This window comes from Sardina pilchardus, chromosome 5 (genome assembly GCF_963854185.1).
Source record: "Sardina pilchardus chromosome 5, fSarPil1.1, whole genome shotgun sequence".
Lineage (NCBI taxonomy): Eukaryota > Metazoa > Chordata > Actinopteri > Clupeiformes > Clupeidae > Sardina > Sardina pilchardus.
In genome coordinates this window covers 24,724,965-24,745,390 of record NC_084998.1, presented here as the reverse complement: position 1 = coordinate 24,745,390, position 20,426 = coordinate 24,724,965, and the positions used below count along the sequence as shown (strand labels likewise).

The following is a 20,426-nucleotide window of genomic DNA, read 5'->3' as shown; positions in this document are numbered from 1 at the left end:
TTCATTATTCATGGTTGGGCTTGCTAAAGAGATTCGCATGCCTTTTTGCCCTTTTTGCCGCAGCTTTGTTTTAACTTCTTGACAGTTGAAACCAAGAGAGAGAGAAGGGATGTTTGGTTGAAGAACACAATTTGACAGACTGATGGCTAAAGAACACATTTTGGCACTCAACAGTGAAGCCAAGAGCCAAGAAAACAAATTAGAAAAAAAAATGTAATGAAAATGTTTTCTCCTTCGAGACACAGCAACGGTGCATGTGACACAAATGTTGATTCAGATGGGGTCACGTCACCCCTCTCTAGATGTAAGGTCTCAGGCCATAGATTTTGACTGAGTCTGACCTTTATTTCACCCCGAGATCCCCCCCCCATGAATGGCTATGTGCGTGGGAACACACAGCGGCTAAACCCTAACTGCTTTCTCTTTTGGGATTTGGATCACCCCTCTCAGGTGTTGAGCCTGAGCCTGATCTCATGAGTCTGCAGCAGCCCACACAGAGCCAGAGGAGAGACTATGGCCTGTTTCCCTCTCTCTGAAGGTATGCTGTGGGCATCTCTTTGTTACCCGGTGATTTGATGGCTCGCCAAGAGATTACAAACTGCGGCTGCGGTGTCCATGGTAACGGATGTCATAGTGACAATGATTCAGGATTTTTTTTTTTTTGTCTGGGACATGATGGCAGAGTAACATCCGCCCCACTCTCTCTCTATTCTGATGGAATCAGAAAAACAGAAAAAGAAATGTGATGATTAGATTCAGTGTTACAAACTCCTATTCATAGACCACAAAGATTGATGTTTCCAATGTTTTTTTTTTTTTATGGTAAATGGTAAATGGACTCTTTAGCACTTTTATCGGCTTCTGCGAGCACTCGCAACCCTTTACACATCATGCCTCACATTCACCTATCGATTCACATATCGATGGCATCGTTGCCATGCAAGGCGCCAACCTGCTCATCAGGAGCCCTGGATGTCTTGCTCAAGGACACTTCGACAGGGTCAGGAGGAGTTGGGCTCGAACGAGCAAGCTTCGAGTTACTGGACGACTCCCCTACCTCCTGAGCTACTGCCGCCCCACCAAATGTGAGTAGAAAAGGTGACTTCACCTGAGCTTTCATACAGTTCTGCTTAACACCCTGGTCAGTGTTAATTCATCCTTTACCAAAATGAGCTTCAACGCGTGACCCCCAACAAAAGTATCAAAGAAGGGAAAACAGAATGTACTATTCATCAGTAGAGTAAAAATTTATTGTTCTAAACTTCACGTTCATGTTAAATTGGTTTTCGTGCAAGAGAAATGTGTTCTGTGTTGCATAGCATCATTACAGATGTAACAGGCTACCAAGATTTGTTTATCATAATTGTACAACACACAAAGATTCCCCAAAAATATAAAGGCACACCCTCATTCACTCATTCATCCATACCTGGCAGTGCAAAAGAGTTCAAAAATATTGAGCAGAGCAGAACAGCAACAATAGAACACACACACACACACACCAACACTTTTGGGCCAAAATCTGTCGCTCTCACAGACTCTCACACACACACTCACATAAACAAACACACACAAAAAATACACACCAGCAGCCTTACTACACGGCTCTGGGCAAAGGCATATCTCTCACATCTTTGCTATAACTCTATAACTCTTCCTTGATTTGTCCTGGTCCATTCACAGCTTCTCGTGCCTCTTCTTCTACGGTGTCCGTCAGCCAACGCATGTAGACGTCCACAGGGTCCACGTTCCAGTGTTTGTGGAAGGAGATGTGTTTCTCTCGGGCAAGGAATTTCTTTGGGTAATCATCCGGACGTGCCTGTAAACAAAACAATGATGATGAGTATCCCTGAAACCAAGCTTGATGGAAACATTCCTCCATCAATCAAACAATCAATAAATCAATCAATCACTCTGCACATGCGCAGATTGCACACGCGTACACACACACACACACACACACACACACACACGCACACACACACACGCAAAGACAGACATACCTAGAACACATCTCACTCAAAGACCTGCCTAAAAATGTTCAGGGTCAGGCATGTCCAATAGAATCTCAAAGCTATTTGCATGTAATCTCTTGGCGAAACGATGACGGTAAATATAAACTCAAGCCTATTGGCCATGGAATGCCAGAACTGGGACAAGCTAGCTGCAAATAGTGACATGATTGATACTAAGAATACTTCCACCAACAACCCTTTGAACTGAAATATACTGTATCAGCCAGTCCATCCCTCTTTGCAGACTAGCGGTGCGTGTCCCATGCGCTCTAGTCTCAGGTCATGCACTACTAGTCTGTAAGGGGGGGGGGGGGGGGGGTGAACACTTTTAAGTAGTGTGAAGCAGACCTCCAGCTCTGGTCAGCTCTGGTCAGCCGCCTCACCTGGTGGAAGAGAGGACTGTGTGTGACGGGGACTCGGAGGGAGCTCAAGCACATGCCCAGCACCATGTCGTCAGGAGCGTCGTCGCTGTAGCAGCGGCAGCCCCCGGAGAGGATCCTACGCACTGCCGCTCGGCTGAGCACCATCCTGCCGACGGAAGAATGTCGACGGAAAATAAATGGGTTTCAAAAAGAAATAAAAAGAAAACAAACCAGGACAAGAACAAGCTTTGATAATATGTGCAGTGGATAGTCGAAGGGCAATGCAATGGAAAACTACCCTGCGTGCCAATGGAAGCATGTAACACAAAAACAAACAAAACAAAAAATTCAAAAAACTACATTTTGTGATCAACTGTCATATCAGAGTTCCAAAAATACACTAAAAGTAAACTAGCCTGCATTTTTTAAAAAGAGATTGACCTTACCCTCCTCCACCTGTGATATAACTGTAGCCGTTCTGAATCAGGCCGTAGCCGTAGCGCTCACCCAAGCACACTGGCTCTTTGGGGTTGTAACAGCTCAGCAGTCTCCGGAGTCTTGGCAGGCTGAGGACACAGACACATGCCGTGGTGCCGGACATCAGACACCTCAGTCTATAATGATACTGCACTATTCCCAGCCTCTTTCAATTGTATATTGCATCTTGCGTCTTGCCTGTGCCTGTTGGGGTGTCCACGACCATGGCAACCTTGACAGGAACAACAAGGCCGCATTCCCCCTCCGGACAATTGCATTACCCTATCCCACCCGCATCTATTTAATTTTAAATGTACATACTGTATTTATTCTTTTACATAGCTTTACTGCCCTTATTCTATTCTATTTTTTTAATGCTATTGTTGAGTGTTGTACTTGAGAGCAAAGATTAACCGGAGTCAAATTCCTTGTTTGTTTACGCAAACCTGGCCAATAAAGCTGATTCTAATTCTAATTCTAATCAACATGATTTTGTGCCGTCTGGCACTTAATTTAGTCAAATTACATTAGTTCATGCAGTAATTTAGCACGTGGTTTTATCCTAAATGACATTCAAAAGATATGTAGAAGAGAGAAAGGATTTTCATCAAATAGTACAATAGGTAGGGTTTTTTAATAATACTAGATTAAGACAAGATATTAAGACTGGGCATACAATACAGACCCTTCACCGCACACTGAGATTTTGTGACATGATAAAAAAATATGAGGGTTCGACTTTAAATCCTCCCGTGACTGTCGGAGAGGACAGAGTTGCTTCAGACTAGCACAGCAGTGGAGTGGCTTAATCTTGAGACTACAAGGGCGTGATATGAATGTGAGCTTGATATGGGACACGGAGTGCTCTGCAGTATATTATATTTCAGACCTGTATTTCTAGGGCATCAAATATCATTGTCATGCTGCTTTGTAGGGCACAACTGATTGTCAAGTTTACAAAAGCATCAGCTGATTCAGACAGAATCGTCTGAAATGTCTATTATTGCATGCTGTTGGGGGCTGTGAGTGTTTCATTTAAGTGCTTCCAGCTAAGCAAACACTAAGCTAAATTGAATGACTGCCGTGAGAAGTTTCACAAAATAGATGCTTGTCAAGTGTCAGTATATGGGTGTGCACGACAGTTTTTTAACACTGCATAATTTGTGCAATAATTACAGAGAACTTATGCAACAAAGTCCTCAAAGGTCACATGGGATATGCTAATTGTTGAGACAGAATTATCATTTAAGAAAACAAAAGTCATGCCAAAGTTGAAAAGATCAAGCCATAAAAAAATCATGACCTAAAAAACTCTTGTGTAAGCATGACTACTGATTGTCACCTGATCAGCGTGTCATCATCCACAATCACTAGCCACTGGCACTCTGGGACATCATTGCTAAAGAAGTGTTTCAAGATGGCAAAGGTTTTCCCACAATGCCCTGCAAAACAAGGAGTAAATTCTCACGTTATAAAGGTCTGAACATGCATGAACTGGCATCCAAAGTAATCCCAACATTAAGTCCATCCTCTTTGACATCATCAACTGTGAAAAAGTATTACTTGTTAGAATTGATGAGTTTCAACAGTTTCAAATAATGTTCCTAAATGTGGCACTTTTTGAGGCGTGTTCTAAAATAGACCCTTCTTTGGTACAATCTTCACATTGATTTTGATGGAATATGGTCATCTGAGGGACACATGAACACACATCATTTGCAGTGTCTGTACAGTACGGTTCAGTTCTAAACACCACATGAAGATAAAAATCTTCACAGCATTACGTGTCCAATCCTGATATAAGACTCCAGTTAGCACGTACTGTAGGCCTATGTATAAGCCATATCAGCTTCAAGTGGTTGTTGGAGGTGTGTTTGAAAGGTTTAACATGCTTTTAGGTGGGTACTAGTAGGTAGCTTGATATTTTAGACCAAAATGGCATAATTCCAAATATCAAAGAGACATGGAACATACTGTAAGCCTGAGGAGTGATCTATGTATTATCTCAATGCACACTTCAATAAGAATCTTCAAGCTATTACTGACAACTCCAGAGCTGTCTGTTGTTTCAGACAGACAGAGACAGTGAAAGAATAGAAGATAGAACAGACAAGAGAGAGAGAAAGAGAAAAAAGGAGGGAGGGAGGGAGAGGGAGAGAGGGAGGGAGGGAGGGAGAGAGACACCAAATGTGAGAATGAGGGAGACAGAGCACAGCAGGAATACCACGGAGGGAGACAGTCGAGCAAATGTTCTCCACCTGACATGAGAGAATAACACCGAGACGAGACTGAATGGGAGAGGTCAGAGATAGAATGACAGAGGTAAGACAAGACGAACAGAGCAAAATGTACCGAGGAAACGAGGAGGAAAGGAGAGTAGAAAAGCCACAAAGACAGAGAGATAGAGAAATCAGACACCTTTAACAGGAGGCACCTGAGGAACTCATGTGGAATTAGATGATGGGCTACAGGAACATAATAAAAAATACAGGGCCTCACTTAGAAATGTAATCAAACACTACCATGAAATGCTTGTTCAATGTTGCCGCTTTATTTATTAATAAAGACATTTAAACTTGCAATTGCTTATTATATTTTGGATTAAATAGAGACCACCTATACCAGAGTAGTAAACTGATTTCCCAATGGGGAATGCATGACGAAAAGCTCTATCCCCACTATCCTTTTGGGTCTGAAATGTTGCTTTTAAATCTATTTCCAGAATGTTCTAAATGGGTGGGGGTTTGCACAGCATCCACCTGGGCATGAGATAAAATCCTCACCAGTGCCGAATGGAGTGAAACGGGACCCTGGTATTTAACATCTAATTAAATGACTGAGCAGTAAACAACCCATCTGTAGCCACACATATTAAACAGACCGAGATAAGGATTATTCTTTTTGAAAAGACCAAGGCGGTGGAAAAAGAATTAAGTTTAAGGGTAAAAAAGAAAGCAAAACGATTAGACACACCATGGTTTAGTGCTTAGCTTTTTTATCATATAAAACACACAACCAAACACTATCTTTAGTAGCAGTAATGGTGAAAAGGGAGAGGTAAGGAGGATTTAATTTTTTTTTTTTTTTTTACAAAATGAAATAAGAGTCAGCCAGAGTTCAACTACACAGGAAGAAGGATGTTTAAAAAGGTCTCCTTCACTCCTGTATCCGGTCACGCTTCCAACATAATTGGTGTCTGCAATTGTATTTCTGCATTCATGCTTTACCCTGAACTAAAGACATTGCCCACAGCTTTAACATCTATCACTGCAAATTAAAGAAACGAGTTGATTTTATATGCAGGCACAACCATGGTTCAACTACAGGGGACACACTGGACCAAATGTCCTTATTCCATAACAGCATGGCATCAAGAGTGCATGTGGCTTGGGAAACACTAGGGGCTGATTCACTGGTGCCAACAGAGCTGGCGATTATTTTTTGCTGATAGAAGACTGACAAGAAGTGAACTGACTCATCGTGTAACAGATCATTTTTGATGTGTCATTTTTGACGGGCAAGAATACAATCACATACAATCTCCCAATGTGACACATCACACAAACCAGACAGAATGGTGAGTCCATTTCACATCAAACTTTTGGAACCAATACTAAACTAGAATTTATTTTAAATCTGTTATCAAGGACATCAGAATAGGAGCATACCGTAATTTCCCAACTATTAGCCACAGCTTATACATTCATTTTGTTAAATTTCTTCAGCTATGAGGTTAATACACGGGGGTCAGTTAAAATGGTATTAATATATTTTTTCTTCTTTTAATTTGCATAAAACACTGTCCTGCGGCTTATACACAATGCGGCTAATACACAGGAAATTGCTGTATGCTTTTTTTACATAAGAGGACAAATGTAAACTCAAGCCTGTACCTCTTTCTGTGTTGGGGACCCCCAAGTCAATAGTAGGTATGGAGGGGTCAGCAGAGTCACTGTAGTACTCCAGATAAGCCGCGTCTCTGGCCCATGTCTGCTTCACCACAGGTACTGAGAAAGACAGAATCAACACATGATGGGGGGGTTAAGTGCCACAAAAATAAACATTTATTCAACCTCAGGTTTGTTTATGTCTTTTAAGAGCAGCAGTAATTCAGTCTGGAAAATGAATTGCAGTTGCCCACATAAAAAAAAAAAAAACACTTTTATCCCTGTGGCTCTTTTATCTCTTTAAAAACTCGGACATTAAAAAAATGAATTAATTTCAAGTCATTATGTAAATCACTGTCATCGTGGAGCAGTTTGTTACCGAGTTTCCCTACACTCCAGAGAACATCTGTCCCATTTGACTGTGTGGACTGTTTTCATTTGATTACTTTAATCAGCTGAGGCTTTCAGCCCCAACAGAGGACACAGACAAAAACAACACCAATGAAACTGGCAAGACTGTCAGAACATATAGACAATGGAGCAAAGAAAAGTTTTGAATTTGAAAAGCCCTTTTAAAATACATCTCCCCTATGGTTATATCCACCTCCCTCGTTAGTCCAGAGACATTTACTTATATCAAGGTCTCTGAACCCAGAAGTCATATCATATTTACCCATTGGTTAAAAGTAATGGACAGAACTAGGTAACTACGGTATGCGTTAGTTGATTGAGCCCTTCGCAGTCCAAGCAAATGCAGATAACCAGAGGTAGAAAACTCCAGCTTCAGTGAGTAAAAGTCCGATCATGAATTGGTTCTACCTGTGCACTTAGCACAGGTGATCTCGTCAATTAGCTGCTCTACCTAGCTGAAGAGTTGTGCTAATTAGAATCAGCTGGTTGAAATGAATGGTTGGCACAGATATGTGGTAAGACTTTTACTCACTGTAACTGGATTTTTCCTAGCCTAATGGTGCATTCCAGACAGCATTTAAACTAGTGGGACGTGGGATGTATCCTACCTCCAACTACAAAAGGTGCACTGGAACGCCTGTCGAAGTGGAACCTCCTACTCGCTAACTCGTAGGAGATCGACCTGCCCCGACCTCAATAAAATTAAGTTGGAGGATTATGACGGCGCCCATGGAGACATGCTCCGTGAGAGGTAACTTCAAGGAATACGCTATAAACTTTAGGGTAGGGCTGTTTTAGACACGGTAATTAACTTGTTCTTCATATTATGACTTCAAATTGTGTTAACAAAGAATACAACGTATTGTGAAAGTAACGCTATAACGTTATACAGTTAGCCTAGCCTAATGTGCTAACGTTACGGCGGTATGCTAACGTTACAGCGGTCGCCCATGTTTTCTAAACCTCCCACTCCAAAATGTTTGGAACGCTTTGAAGTGGGAGGTAGGACGTTTCAGGATGAGGTCTGGAACGCAGCATAAATAAAATGTTCCACCTCTGCTGGTAAACAAGCATCACATTACAATTCTCTAATCAAAATATACTATTTCGTAAGTCAGTGTATTTTGCTGGGAAGGACTATAAAATCAAAGTTACCCTGTTATTATGTTATTATGTTTCCTCCAGCACCCGTATCTCAAAGTGCATGTTGTTGGATACCATACCGGTGTTATGTTGGTGTCAGATGAACCACAATTACCCTCTCTATTCTAAACTGACAGGTGGAGGTTATGAGGGCATAATAATGGCAAAACCCAACTCTCCAAAAGCCACCGCAAACAGATGGTTGCACCAGTAAACACTGAACGTATGCCAGGATTCGGTGGCTGGGCCAAACAGCGCTTTAAGTTGGCAAAAGCTCTACAGACTAGATCATAGTCTCCTATGAGCTTTGAGCAGAGCCATCCGAAACAACCCGTGTGAATTGAAGCTTAAGCACAATATACTTCGATGCAAATCTGACAGGACTTTACAACTAAACTAAAATAAGGAGGATTTAACGGCGTATCAGTTCTCTTTCCACAGTCAGTCCTTTTACAGTCTTGTTTTGCAATGTCCAAAAGCACTTACCTCTGTCTGTGTGGAATTTTGTACAGGTTTTCACAGCAACAAAGAGGTCTTCCTGTTTCACTGGTTCTCCCTAAAGTCATAAAGAACAGGAAAGGGAATCCATTTAAAAAAAAACAAAAAAACACTTGCTGCAAAAGAAAGCAGGTGAGAACAGAAGCTAACTTAGAAGATGAGGAAAAGTTAAGCATTCTAGGTGAAGTACACTGTACTTCCATCTGACTGACATCTGATCCTCAAGGGGCAGTAGTGCAACATTAAAATGAATATCTAAATGCACAGACATCCTGCTTTGCTCAATGAGGAATTCAATCAAAGCACAGAGAAGCCTGGAAGAGATGCAAAGGACTTCTCTGTGTCTACACTAATTAAAACCCAAGGGCCAGGATACAGAAGTTTTGTCAGGGCCCTCCTCATTGAATGAATGAATGAATGAATGAATGAATGAAAGAATGAAAGAATGACAGAAATAATATGGCATCAGCATAACTAAAGAGAGAGACTGTGCAGGGAATTTGACAAGAATGAGGAAGCTAAAAAAAGAAAAGACACTGAACCCAATGACGCTCACTCACTCTTGATCGATCAGCGGTCTTGCATGCCACATTATCTAATAAATGTCAGGAAAAAGCACGTCACACAATTGTGCTGTGCTTTCAGAGCAAGTCTGGAGAGATGCAATGATGAATAATTCTCAGAGAAAAAGTCTCTGTGGGTATGTTAATCCTTAAGGGTCAGGTGCAATCAAGCTCATTGGGGGACTTCTGCGATGGTTCTGATGGCAATAATATTATGCAATAACCACACACCCAACTCCCTGTCCCCAAAAAACACCAGGCTTAGAAAGGATTCTCAAGGAAGGAGAGGTGCAAACGCACACCAAAGTCGAGGTGCAGGCAACTAGGTTTAAAGCTTATGGAGAGAGAGAGAGAGAGAGAGAGAGAGAGATATGCCGCACACTCGGAGTTCTAAGTTAGTTTTTTTAATAAAGCGGTAACGTTTCGGCCTTTGGCCTTCTTCAGATCGCAAGAAACATTACCGCTTCGTTAAAAAAAATAACTTATAACTCGGAGTGTGCGGCATCTCTCTCTCTCTATAAAAATTGTAAAGGACTCTCTTCAGAGAATTACATGCCAGGCGTGCCAGGCATACCAGGCAAATACCAGCACAAGTGCAAGCGGGAATACTGAGCAAGGGATTATGGGTACCAGTCTGTCCTTTGAAAAGGCTAAGCAAATAAAATAGGGACGAAGACAAAATCAAATTTCACTTTCTTTGTACACAAACTTCAACGTAATCTTAAATGACAGCAAAAAGGCATCTGCCAAACTTTACATGATTGGAAATGTTTGTTAGTGTGCAAAAACAAGTGGACAGGTGTGTGCATTCTTCCCTGGTCTGTGAACACATGCAATTGAGCTCATTAGGGGGCTTAATTAAACTAATTGTGTCAAAGTTTCGATGGCAGCTCACTTGATGCACTGAGACATAAATTAATCTTGGCAGGATATTAAAGAATCAGACACCCTCTCCCACTTTTCCCAGCAAAACACACACCTGCCATTTCAAATGAGTGCATGCAAGAGGCAAGGCGATTCATGACTGAAAAGCAGAGTCGGAGTGTGAGATCCATGAAGACAAATGCTTATTACTGTTAGTTTGTGACCTTCACAAGTAAGGGTGAAAATCAGAACCTGTGTGCCTATACTAAGATAAATATAACAGTATACAATGGCTTGCCTTTTCTTTTCTTAAAAAAAACCCATCATAAATGACAAAGTAGACTTGTTGTTGACTTAGAGGTTTAAAATATAAGTACCTTGAAATATAACTTCGAAAATGAAAGAAAATCTACATGCACTGTAAATAACCCCAACATTTCAAACTCCATTCATACAAGCACTAATCCACTAATGCCACTAATCTTTATCTTGAATTTCCCCTTGGGGATCAATACAGTATGTATGTATGTATGTATCTATTTATCTATCTATCTATCTCATCACTAATAAAGAGATACCTAAAATGTTCATTATCAGGAGGATATAAAAAAAAATACATACGCAAGTAGGCAGTTTGTCGACAACAGTGGCACAGTGATCGCTACCATCAGACTCCAGCCCTTCAGCGCAGAACTCTGGGACTGGGGTCAGGGTGGGGCCTCTTCCCTCATGCCAAATGTAGAGGGCAATCTAAACAAGTCATGTAAAAAAAGCAGAGCATAACCAAAACAACGTCACATAAATAGCAAATCTGCTGAGAAAAAAAAACGAAGGTCATATGAAGGTTTTGGAGTGAAACTCTGGAGGAGTCTTTGAATAAGACTGGAAGACAGACCAGACGAGAGACTCGTCTACATTGTTTTCATGCTCATCCCTGTTGGCCTAGAAATGGCAGTGCAACACCCTTTGGCTGGCACTTTGGTCTAGTCTGGCTAACTGCCCTGCACCTGAGGAGGTGTAGATAAACGGCCGGCAGAGAAAGGTTGTGTTTTCACCGCTCTGTTTGCTTTGTTTTTGAGCATGTATGGTGTGACTAAATTGTAGTGTTAGTGTCCATCTTAGCGTTGAGGGACAGGTTGTCTTGATTTTTCAGAAAAGCAAGCGCAAGAATTTCAAGAATTTCAGACACATTCCTTCCTTGAATTACCTAAAATGACCTGAGGTTGCAGTGGTCCACCAAAAACTCTCAAGTCCAAAAGGATAAGACCACATCATTCATTAGCCTTGTTTATACTGTGGGCTATTGTTATAAACTGGGGCTATTATGTCGACTAAAACAAAATTAAATGCTTAACTTCTATAATTTAGTTGTTTGTAATAGACAAGCCACTGCTTCAGGGCAGGCTAAAAATAACTTTTCAGAGACAGAACACTGCTAACCCATACTGACACACTGGGACAAATTACAGAATGTCAACATAAGCTAACAAAGTGAGGGGTGTAATGTTTCCCAGAATGCATTGCCAATATGGTTGGGTGAGTGTAGTACAAACATACCAACAGAAGCACTAGCTTGAGAAACAGATTTCCCTCAATGTACAGATGATGACCAATGGTGTATGGATAAATGGCTCTCTCAGGTCTCAGGCTGAACTGATTGTTACCCAAAATCTGATGTGATATTTTCATTCACCTGAGACAGAACCGATCAGAGCATAATGTTGTAATATTGTACAACTAGGTATGAAAGTAGGCTATCATCTCAAAATGAACAGCTGTACACGTTTACATAACCCGGCAGAATTTATGAGATATGGCCAATGTTTGGAAATTATTACTGATCATGCAGTATTTAGGGATAGTGATCAGGTAAAGCATATCATCATATAATCCTGTGTGCCCTTTTTTAAATAATAATGATGATGACTGAAATCACCAAATGGGCCTGCAAATCGCCTCTGCAAAGCCACAGGGAATGTCAAAATTGATGGTAAGATGAAGACAGCATGTTATCAGAAAATGTTGGAAGCTGGGCAGGGGACACACTTGGACTGTGAATGATCACAAGCGCAAACAAATCAACCCCTTCAGTAGCTACAGCTGAAATAAGTGTCTGGAGTGGCAATGACGGTCTCTTGACCTCAGTACCATTGAGACACTTTGCAGAGGTCTCAAGTGTGTAGTTCACGCAAGAATTTACAGGACCTGGGGGCTTTCTGAAAGGAAAAAAAGAAGACTCTACCCATCTGAGAAAATAAAGGTCATCCATAAACTCATCCATAACTATTACAAAAGACCGCTAAAGGGGACAATACACAGTATTATGAACTACTGTAAGTGTACGCAAACGTTTGAATGGGATCATCTCATTACTTGCTTTATTGCTTGATGAATGTCCTATTTTATTTATATATATATATATACAGTCTATGCGGGTACTCTGTTGATGTTTAAAACTATTGGATCTGCCATAATCAATCGCTAGCGTTTGGTCGTGACCTGACATGCCCAAACTAGCGCACAACCTCAACGTTATCGTTCTCAGCTACTCCCTCTGTTCGCTGATTGGACCTGCACATTTTTGTCTTGAGAAAAACCTGCAAATATATCGCAGACCCAGACTCTCTGTACATTATGATTGTACGAGAGAATGGTAGGACCAGGCTAGTAAATAGCAGCAGTAGAATGTGAATTAATGTACAGGTAAAGTAAAGTATTTTTAATTTATATAGCGCATTTAACGTGCACTGAGTGCAACCCAAAGCCCCATGTGAATGTGAAAAAATAGGTTACAAGATAAAAGTGAATGAATTAAAAGCTCTCATATACAGGTATGTTTTCAGGTCTTATTTGAAGATGTTTACAGAATTTGTCTGTTTGATGTACAAAAGCAGGGTGTTCCATAGCTTCGATGCATAATGGCTAAAAAGCAGCTTCTTCACTATGCTTGTGGAGCACTTTGGGCACGCTTAAAAGATTAGCACTGGAAGATCAAAGGTTCCTTTATGGTTAATAACTTATTGAAAGCTCAGATATATGTGAAGGTGTATGCCATTTAGAGCTTTGTAAATCATTAACAGAAACTTAGAATCAATTCTATAGGAAACGGGGAGTCAGTGCAATTCAGCTAACCCAGGGCTAACATATGCTTTTTTTGGAGAGCAGTAAAAGTGCATTGCAGTAGTCTAATCTACTGGTGATAAAGGCATGGATTAATTTATCTGCATCTTGTTGTGTCAAAAAAGGCCACACTTTGGCAATGTTTCTCAGGTGGAAATAAGATTTTGGGGTAACTTTACTGATATGGGGCTTGAAGCTTAACTCTGTACTGTATCTAAGATGACACCTAGGCTTGTTACTTTGAATTTGACTTGGTATGCCAGGTTCCCAAGATGACTAAGAACACTGTCTCGCTTTGATTTTGGTCCTTCAAAAGTATCTCTGTTTTATCATTTAGCTTTAAAACAATGTTGCTTATCAACTGATTAATGGAGGCTAAGTATGTGAAAAGGGAGCAAAGGAAATCTGGGTTTGTTGGCTCCACAGAACTGTATACTTCAGCGTCATCTGCATTATCTATGGAAGTTTACATTATGCTGACCTATGATGTTTCCTACGTACTGTACATAGGGAAAAAGCAGAGAACGAAGACAACTCCCTTCGACCACACCGAAAGGCAATCATGTTTTACAGATACATGATCCCTCTAGATTGACATAAAAATCCTCTGCCAGTAATGTAGGTTTGAAACCAGTTTACCAACCCACCTCGCAAGGTGGTGAATTAAAATGTTATGATCAATGATGTTGAATGCTGCACACAAATCTAGTAGCATAAGGATTGAGACTCGGTAGCAAGTCTGAGATAATTAGCAATTTTGCTAAGGACATTTCTCTGCTGTGATTTAATCTAAAACCTGATAGGAATTTTTCAAGAATACTGCTTTTATTGAGGAAGGTATTAAGTTTATTTACAAACAACTTTTTCAAGTACTTTGCTCAGGAATGGTAGGTCTGATATAGGCCTGTAATTACTCCGGGTAGTATGGTCAAGATTTTACTTTTTAAGTAAAGGTTTCACAACAGCAGTTTTAAAAGCAGTTGGAAATATGCCTGTTTCTATTGAGGTATGTATCATCTTGAGAATAAAGGGAGACAAACTATCATATAAGTTCTTGAGGAACCTAGTTTTGCTTGCACTCATGTTTTCTTAAAAGAATGGTACACATTTCACAAATTCCACCAGGGTGTGTAAACTGCGTAAATTAGCACAACTGCACACAGTGTGATCTGGTTAAGCAGAATGACTGGTCGATATGCAAAATCTGATCATCCCATTCGGGGAAACTGCATTACATTTGATGGATTATGCCTTTTGAAGTGATCACAAAAGGGCACATATCTTAATAGAGCAGACACTCCCTAGTTTCCCAGAACCTTGATATGCTGGCGCACATGCACTCCCATGCCCATACTCTTCCACAAAACACACTTTTATATACAGTTAGGAACACAATGATTCATACTGAACCTCTGGCAAATATTGGTTTAATGTTGATTTTCTCTTAACCAATTTGTTTGTTCTGGCTGAAAATGACACAGCCACATGTCAAAAGGTTGCTAGACAATGTGGGAGAAATATGGAATAAAAAAATAAGTGTTTTTATTTATTTATTTTTTTTACATTTTTATGGAAAATGGCATGTGCAAAATTATTCATACCCTTTTTAAATGATCAATGGAAACATTGATCATTTGCATTCACAGCTCTCAAAATGGTTCTTATAATCCTATCAAGCCTCTCCAGGTCTCCACAATGATTCTAGAATGCATCATCTTGGCAGCAATCTGGGATTTGAGGCAGGAACAATTATTTGCCATCACTCTGGCCTTGTGCTCATTTTTTTTTTTTTTGACCGATTGAGGTCTGGAATCTTTAAATTTTTGCTCAAAATTGCACACCTCCTACTGACAATGGCCCTGTTTACACATACTTAGAATAGTCAAGTGCTTGACCTCTTTTGAAAGCTGTGGTACAGTACCAATAGATTGACTGTGTGATGATCTGTCAGAGAGTGGCAAAGGGTAGAATGATATTTTTGTAGGCAGTTATGCACATCTCTGTAAGTGACTATATTCTACCCCCTTAATTACTTATTTTGTCTTGGAAACACACCTGAGGGCCCCTACCAGGTCTTGTGAATCTGTATCTCAAAGTAGATCACTGTAGGATGAAGTATGACTGTTTGGGACCCATATCTGAGAGGGCAAATACATGCATTTTGCTCAGTGTCTATTTGGAGATTCCAAAAAGGACATTTGGTTACCCAGAACTCTAACTGAAAAAAAAAAGAAAACGGTAACTGTCTCATATTCAGGACACTCGACTGTTAGGACATGAATAATTTTGGACATGCCATTTTTCATTAAAAAAAAAAAATGTTAAAAGATGAAAAACTTAAAAACGTTTTAAAAAAAAAATATTTCATGATGTATCTACCTAATTGTTTTTGCAACATTTAGCCATGTGGCAGTGTCATGTTTGGTCAGAACAAACATATTGGTCAAGGGAAAATCAATATTAAATCAATATTTGCCTGGGGTATGAATAATTGTGTTCCTAAGTGTATAAGAAGACGCTTATAGGAGTTAGACAACCCCTGGCAGGGGTGGACATATCTGTGGCACACCCACCTCATGTTTGAGGTCGATGGTGAAGTCTGACTTGGGTGACTCACTGTTGACTCGCTCAGCCAACCTGAAAGGAGAAAAAACAACTGTTATGTGACAGAAGATGGAGAGGACGACAGAAGAGGAGAGTACAAACAGCAATCACAGATTAGAATCTTTTTCTCTTATCACAACGATAATCAACCCAAAAGCCTTTTTGCGCAAACCTGTTAAGCAGTGAACAGCTGAGGCCCCAACCAGCAGCAAAGTCTGGGTACTTAAAGGAGGAGGGGTCGTCGAAAAAAGCATAGTGGTGTATAATCGTTGACTCATCGTCATGGAGAGGACTACCAAGAAACCATTCCTGGATATCACAAGGCAGAAAGAAGGGCATGGGAAATTTGGTTAGCAACACTAGCATACTGTAACTCCTGGTGCCTTGAAGAGTCACCGAATTCTGGAGAGAGATCATTACCATTTGAGCTCAACTGCTAATCAAATGAATGGAAGAAAGTGAATGTTTAAACTTGCTGCAGCAGTTTCAGACTTTGTCAGACCACAAGCAAATCAGACATGTGCGTTACAGTGTGCCATAAATGAGCATACCTCACCTTACCAGCATCAAAACGGCTGAGGACTTGCAGAAGCCTTGGGATTTTCACCACAGTCACCTCCTCAATGAAAAAGATCCACGAGCAGTTTTTCCCAAAAGTAACAGAAAGGCTGGACGAGGAAATGTACAGAGTACAAATTTATTAATAAAATGTAGGACATGAAATGTGAAAACTAACAAACTCAAAGCAGTGTTACGCCTGTTGTGTGATTGATTGATAAATTGGTACATCTGTTTCTGTTCTACTGGCCAAGCTTGTATTTAACTATTATTGAAAAAGTATGGTTCACATGACGGAGGAGGCCAAAGGCCTGTACTCACTAAGGCAGGATGGGTAGTATGCTCCAATTCCCTTCATAGTCAGAGAGATTGTGAAGCAACAGCACAACAGGAGGATCCTGCTAAACAAAGAGAAGATTAATGGCATACTCACACTTTTGGCATGGTTCACTTTTACTGTTCCGGAGTACAGTTTTTTGCCGTTTTTGGAGCTCACACTGCATACTATCAGACTGTACCCAGGCACGGTTGAGCTGCTGGGCTCTAGAATCTTTGCATAGGTGATAGATAGATAGATACTTTATTGATCCCCAAGGGAAAATTCAAGAAGTTCAAGGTGCGATCATATGCCCAAAAGTACCGTGCCAGAGTCCACTTCCTCAAGCGGATCCAGGCATGGATAAGCACATCATGCCCGGGTACAGTATGGAGCAATCACACTGACCAAACAAACCGGACTTTGGGGGTCAAATGTACTCGGGTACGGTACGGATGGCATAGTGTGAGTATGCCCTAAATGGCATCTCAAAAGACAATACAAGCTGTGATTTTTAAAGAGTTTTGGATGCAAGAAGCTGTGTAGGAGGGAGAACATTGTAATGCTCTCAACACCACAAGTAAGCGTTAGCTGTATTCATTTGCTCTCCATGATGCAATACTAACAGCAGTGAGTTACCTGCCAAATATATTGATGTCTGGGCAACTCTGCCCCAGCCTGGTCTCACATCTTATCTCAAAGTGTGTGCTAACTTTGAAATCACAATGATCCAGCCTGATCAATCACATTGTTCAGGGATTCATAATGTTACCTCCTACTTTGCCTAAACTTTACAAACTGACAATAAATAGCACTGGCAGTCAGGAAGCAATGTGTGTGGACCTGCTTTTGCTGTAAATGACTTCAAACTGCATTTTTTTTTGTTTGCAGACTGGACTCAATTGCACTAAACAAATACATCCGGCCCCTGAGGACCTCCCCAAAAGCAGATGTCAACGCTGGGAAAAATATTGGCTAGATGAAATTAGGCACAATAGCCGGCATAATATGAATCTGCAATGATCCCAATGGACAGACAGAGAACCCTGAAGAGAATCAGCTGTACAGTTTGAGTCTGATGCAGAGTGGATATGGCATGTTTTTGGACCAATACACTTGCTCCATTACATACTGTTCCACAAATCCTCTGATTTTTGTCAATGTTTAGCTTATTGCTGATAAGCATTTTCAACAAGTTAAATTAGCACAACTGTGAATTGAATTATCCCTTCTATAACCACTGATTCAACAAGCAAAATCAAAAAGTAACACATCACAATGCTTTATTGCACAATGTCCTAAAATGGGTTGCCTCCCATACCATTTCGTATCAATAGCTGGGTTTCAATTCATTGTTATGAGCATTGTGACCAGAATAAGAAATCCTGACGATGAAAATAATTGAATGTAACTAAAAACCGGTGGGGTTGGAAAATGTGGCTATTAACATAGGGTATACTGTGATACGATTGATGGCAACAGGTTTATTTGCAAAACACGCCATTTGTCATTATTTTAACAGGTGCTTCCATTCAAGTTGCCCTGACAATTTTAGGTTTAATCCCCACACTGTTCAAACTCCTATTTTAATAATTAGGAAAATGTCCATTGCTCTATTCAGCTTACAAAGCTGATGTGTGATCAAATTTTCTTGAATGTGCATAAAATATGCACTTGAGCTGTATGGAAAGCCAGATGAAGACAATCTTTGTTTGCGGAGACAGAATTTTGTGCTCTTGGATGTGTCTTTTGTTTACTGTAAGCTGCACACTGTTTCACGATTGACAGTGTAAACAAGAAAGCAACCTGGAACTACATTTGACAGGGCATACAGTATATGTTTAGAAAGTAAGCAGACTGTGTACGTATTGATAAAATCACTCTACCCTGTGTGTTAACGCAACCCAGACGACACCTGCAGAGCAAGGTGTCAGGGACAGCAGGTCATGACGTCAGGTAATCAAAGGGTGTGCACACACACACACACACACACACACACACACACACACACACACACACACACACACACACACACACACACACACACACACACACACACACACACACACACACACACACACACACACACACAGTGCTCCAGTCAAAAAGAGAAAATTGGTCACATAAGGGCACCAGAAATAACCTTTGAAATGAACGTAATCCTGTGCTTCGTTTGTCAATCCAGGAAGTGGTGGTGGCACCGTGGGTGGCCCTGCCATGGTCTATTCACCCTGTGGCTGCTTTGATACTGATAGCCACCACCTTCTCAAATATGAGACACTACAGGATCAACATGGTCACTATCACAGTTCTGCAACTCTTCTGCACAAGCAATTAGCATGAGGTCGCACAATAGATTGATTCTTTCTTAACTTCAACGACGGTTTTAAATTCAACTTCTAGTTCTAGTTCTCGTTCATCTAATTCTGTAATTTGAGACGTTGTTAAACACCTGTTTTCTGGAGTCTGGTCAACCACGGTTCAACCAGTTGTATTTGACACATGCTCAACGTGTCATCGTTCCATTTAACCAAGCCAATCAACACCGGTTATTCTCAAGTCGTGACAATTCAGACAGAACCATCTGAGTCACAGCCCGGGAGAGAAGCAACAATTATTTCTTAATTTTTCCTTCAGCAGCAAAGGAGGGTAGGCCAGACTCAGTTTCCTGTGAATATTTTGAGAACCGAAGGACTAAGGAGGACCACATTTGTTGTATGTTGGGCTCAAGAGGCCATCTCATCCCATCCCACAGCCACTCATTTATGGTATAGTCAGTGCAAAGCAAAATTGAGGCTCTGCAGGTATCTTTGACTGACATGTTCAGAACTGCAAAACACACACACACACACACACACACACACACACACACACACACACACACACACACACATAGTACAGTGCTTATAGAGAGTAATCATACGCCTTCGAAATAGTTACTTTTTTTGTCTTACAGCCTGAAATCAAAGGCCATTTTAAAATATATATTTTTCCACTTTAATTTACAAATTGAGCTGTACAACATACAAATAATGAAAAACAGACAGTTCTGAAAATTAATAAAAATTGAAAAACTAGAATAACAGGGTTATGGAAAAGTCATCATACCCCAGATTGAATACTTTGTAGAGCTTCCTTTTGCTTTCATTACAGCCATCAATCTGTTTGGATATGTCTCTATTAGCTTTGCACGCCTAAATTGGGGAATATTTGCCCAATCTTCCTTGCAGAAAACTTGCAAGAAATTCAGTTAAATTCTGTCGGGAACGGCAATGGACGTTGGGTGTACTTGGCAGCATCCATTTTCCCTTCTATCCTGACCAATTGCCCAGTCCCCGCTGAAGAGAAACATCCCCGCAACATAATGTTGCCCCCACCCTGCTTCACAGTGGGTATGGTGTGTTTTGGGTGATGTACTGTGTTTGGTTAGCGCCTGGAGTTCAGTCCAAAAAGTTCAATCATAGTCTCCAAAAAGTTAAATCTTAGTCTCATTTCACCTTTTTCCACATGGTAGCAGAATATTCCAGATATGTTTTTGCATTGAACTCCAAGTGCTATGTTTGGCGAAATGCAAACACAGTACACCACCCAAAACACACCTTACCTAC

The 20,426-nt window shown here is 40.7% G+C and overlaps 1 protein-coding gene across 2 annotated transcripts in view; it reads right to left on the bottom strand.

The window, feature by feature from the left end:
* Positions 1-1,228: 1,228 nt before the first annotated feature.
* Positions 1,229-20,426, bottom strand: part of LOC134080546 (beta-1,3-glucosyltransferase-like) — a 32,161-nt gene continuing 12,963 nt past the window's right edge. Inside the window, exons 5-15 of one of the 2 annotated variants that reach the window (XM_062537048.1) lie at positions 16,824-16,903; positions 16,501-16,612; positions 16,117-16,253; positions 15,914-15,977; positions 10,842-10,970; positions 8,782-8,851; positions 6,748-6,861; positions 4,197-4,296; positions 2,824-2,943; positions 2,399-2,543; positions 1,229-1,819 (exon numbers count right to left, since the gene is read on the bottom strand). In XM_062537048.1, the coding sequence (XP_062393032.1) occupies positions 1,646-1,819; positions 2,399-2,543; positions 2,824-2,943; positions 4,197-4,296; positions 6,748-6,861; positions 8,782-8,851; positions 10,842-10,970; positions 15,914-15,977; positions 16,117-16,253; positions 16,501-16,612; positions 16,824-16,903 (1,245 nt within the window). In that variant the 3' untranslated portion in view covers positions 1,229-1,645. The remainder of the gene's footprint in view (positions 1,820-2,398; positions 2,544-2,823; positions 2,944-4,196; positions 4,297-6,747; positions 6,862-8,781; positions 8,852-10,841; positions 10,971-15,913; positions 15,978-16,116; positions 16,254-16,500; positions 16,613-16,823; positions 16,904-20,426) is intronic. The other variant, XM_062537049.1, reaches the window with a different exon arrangement.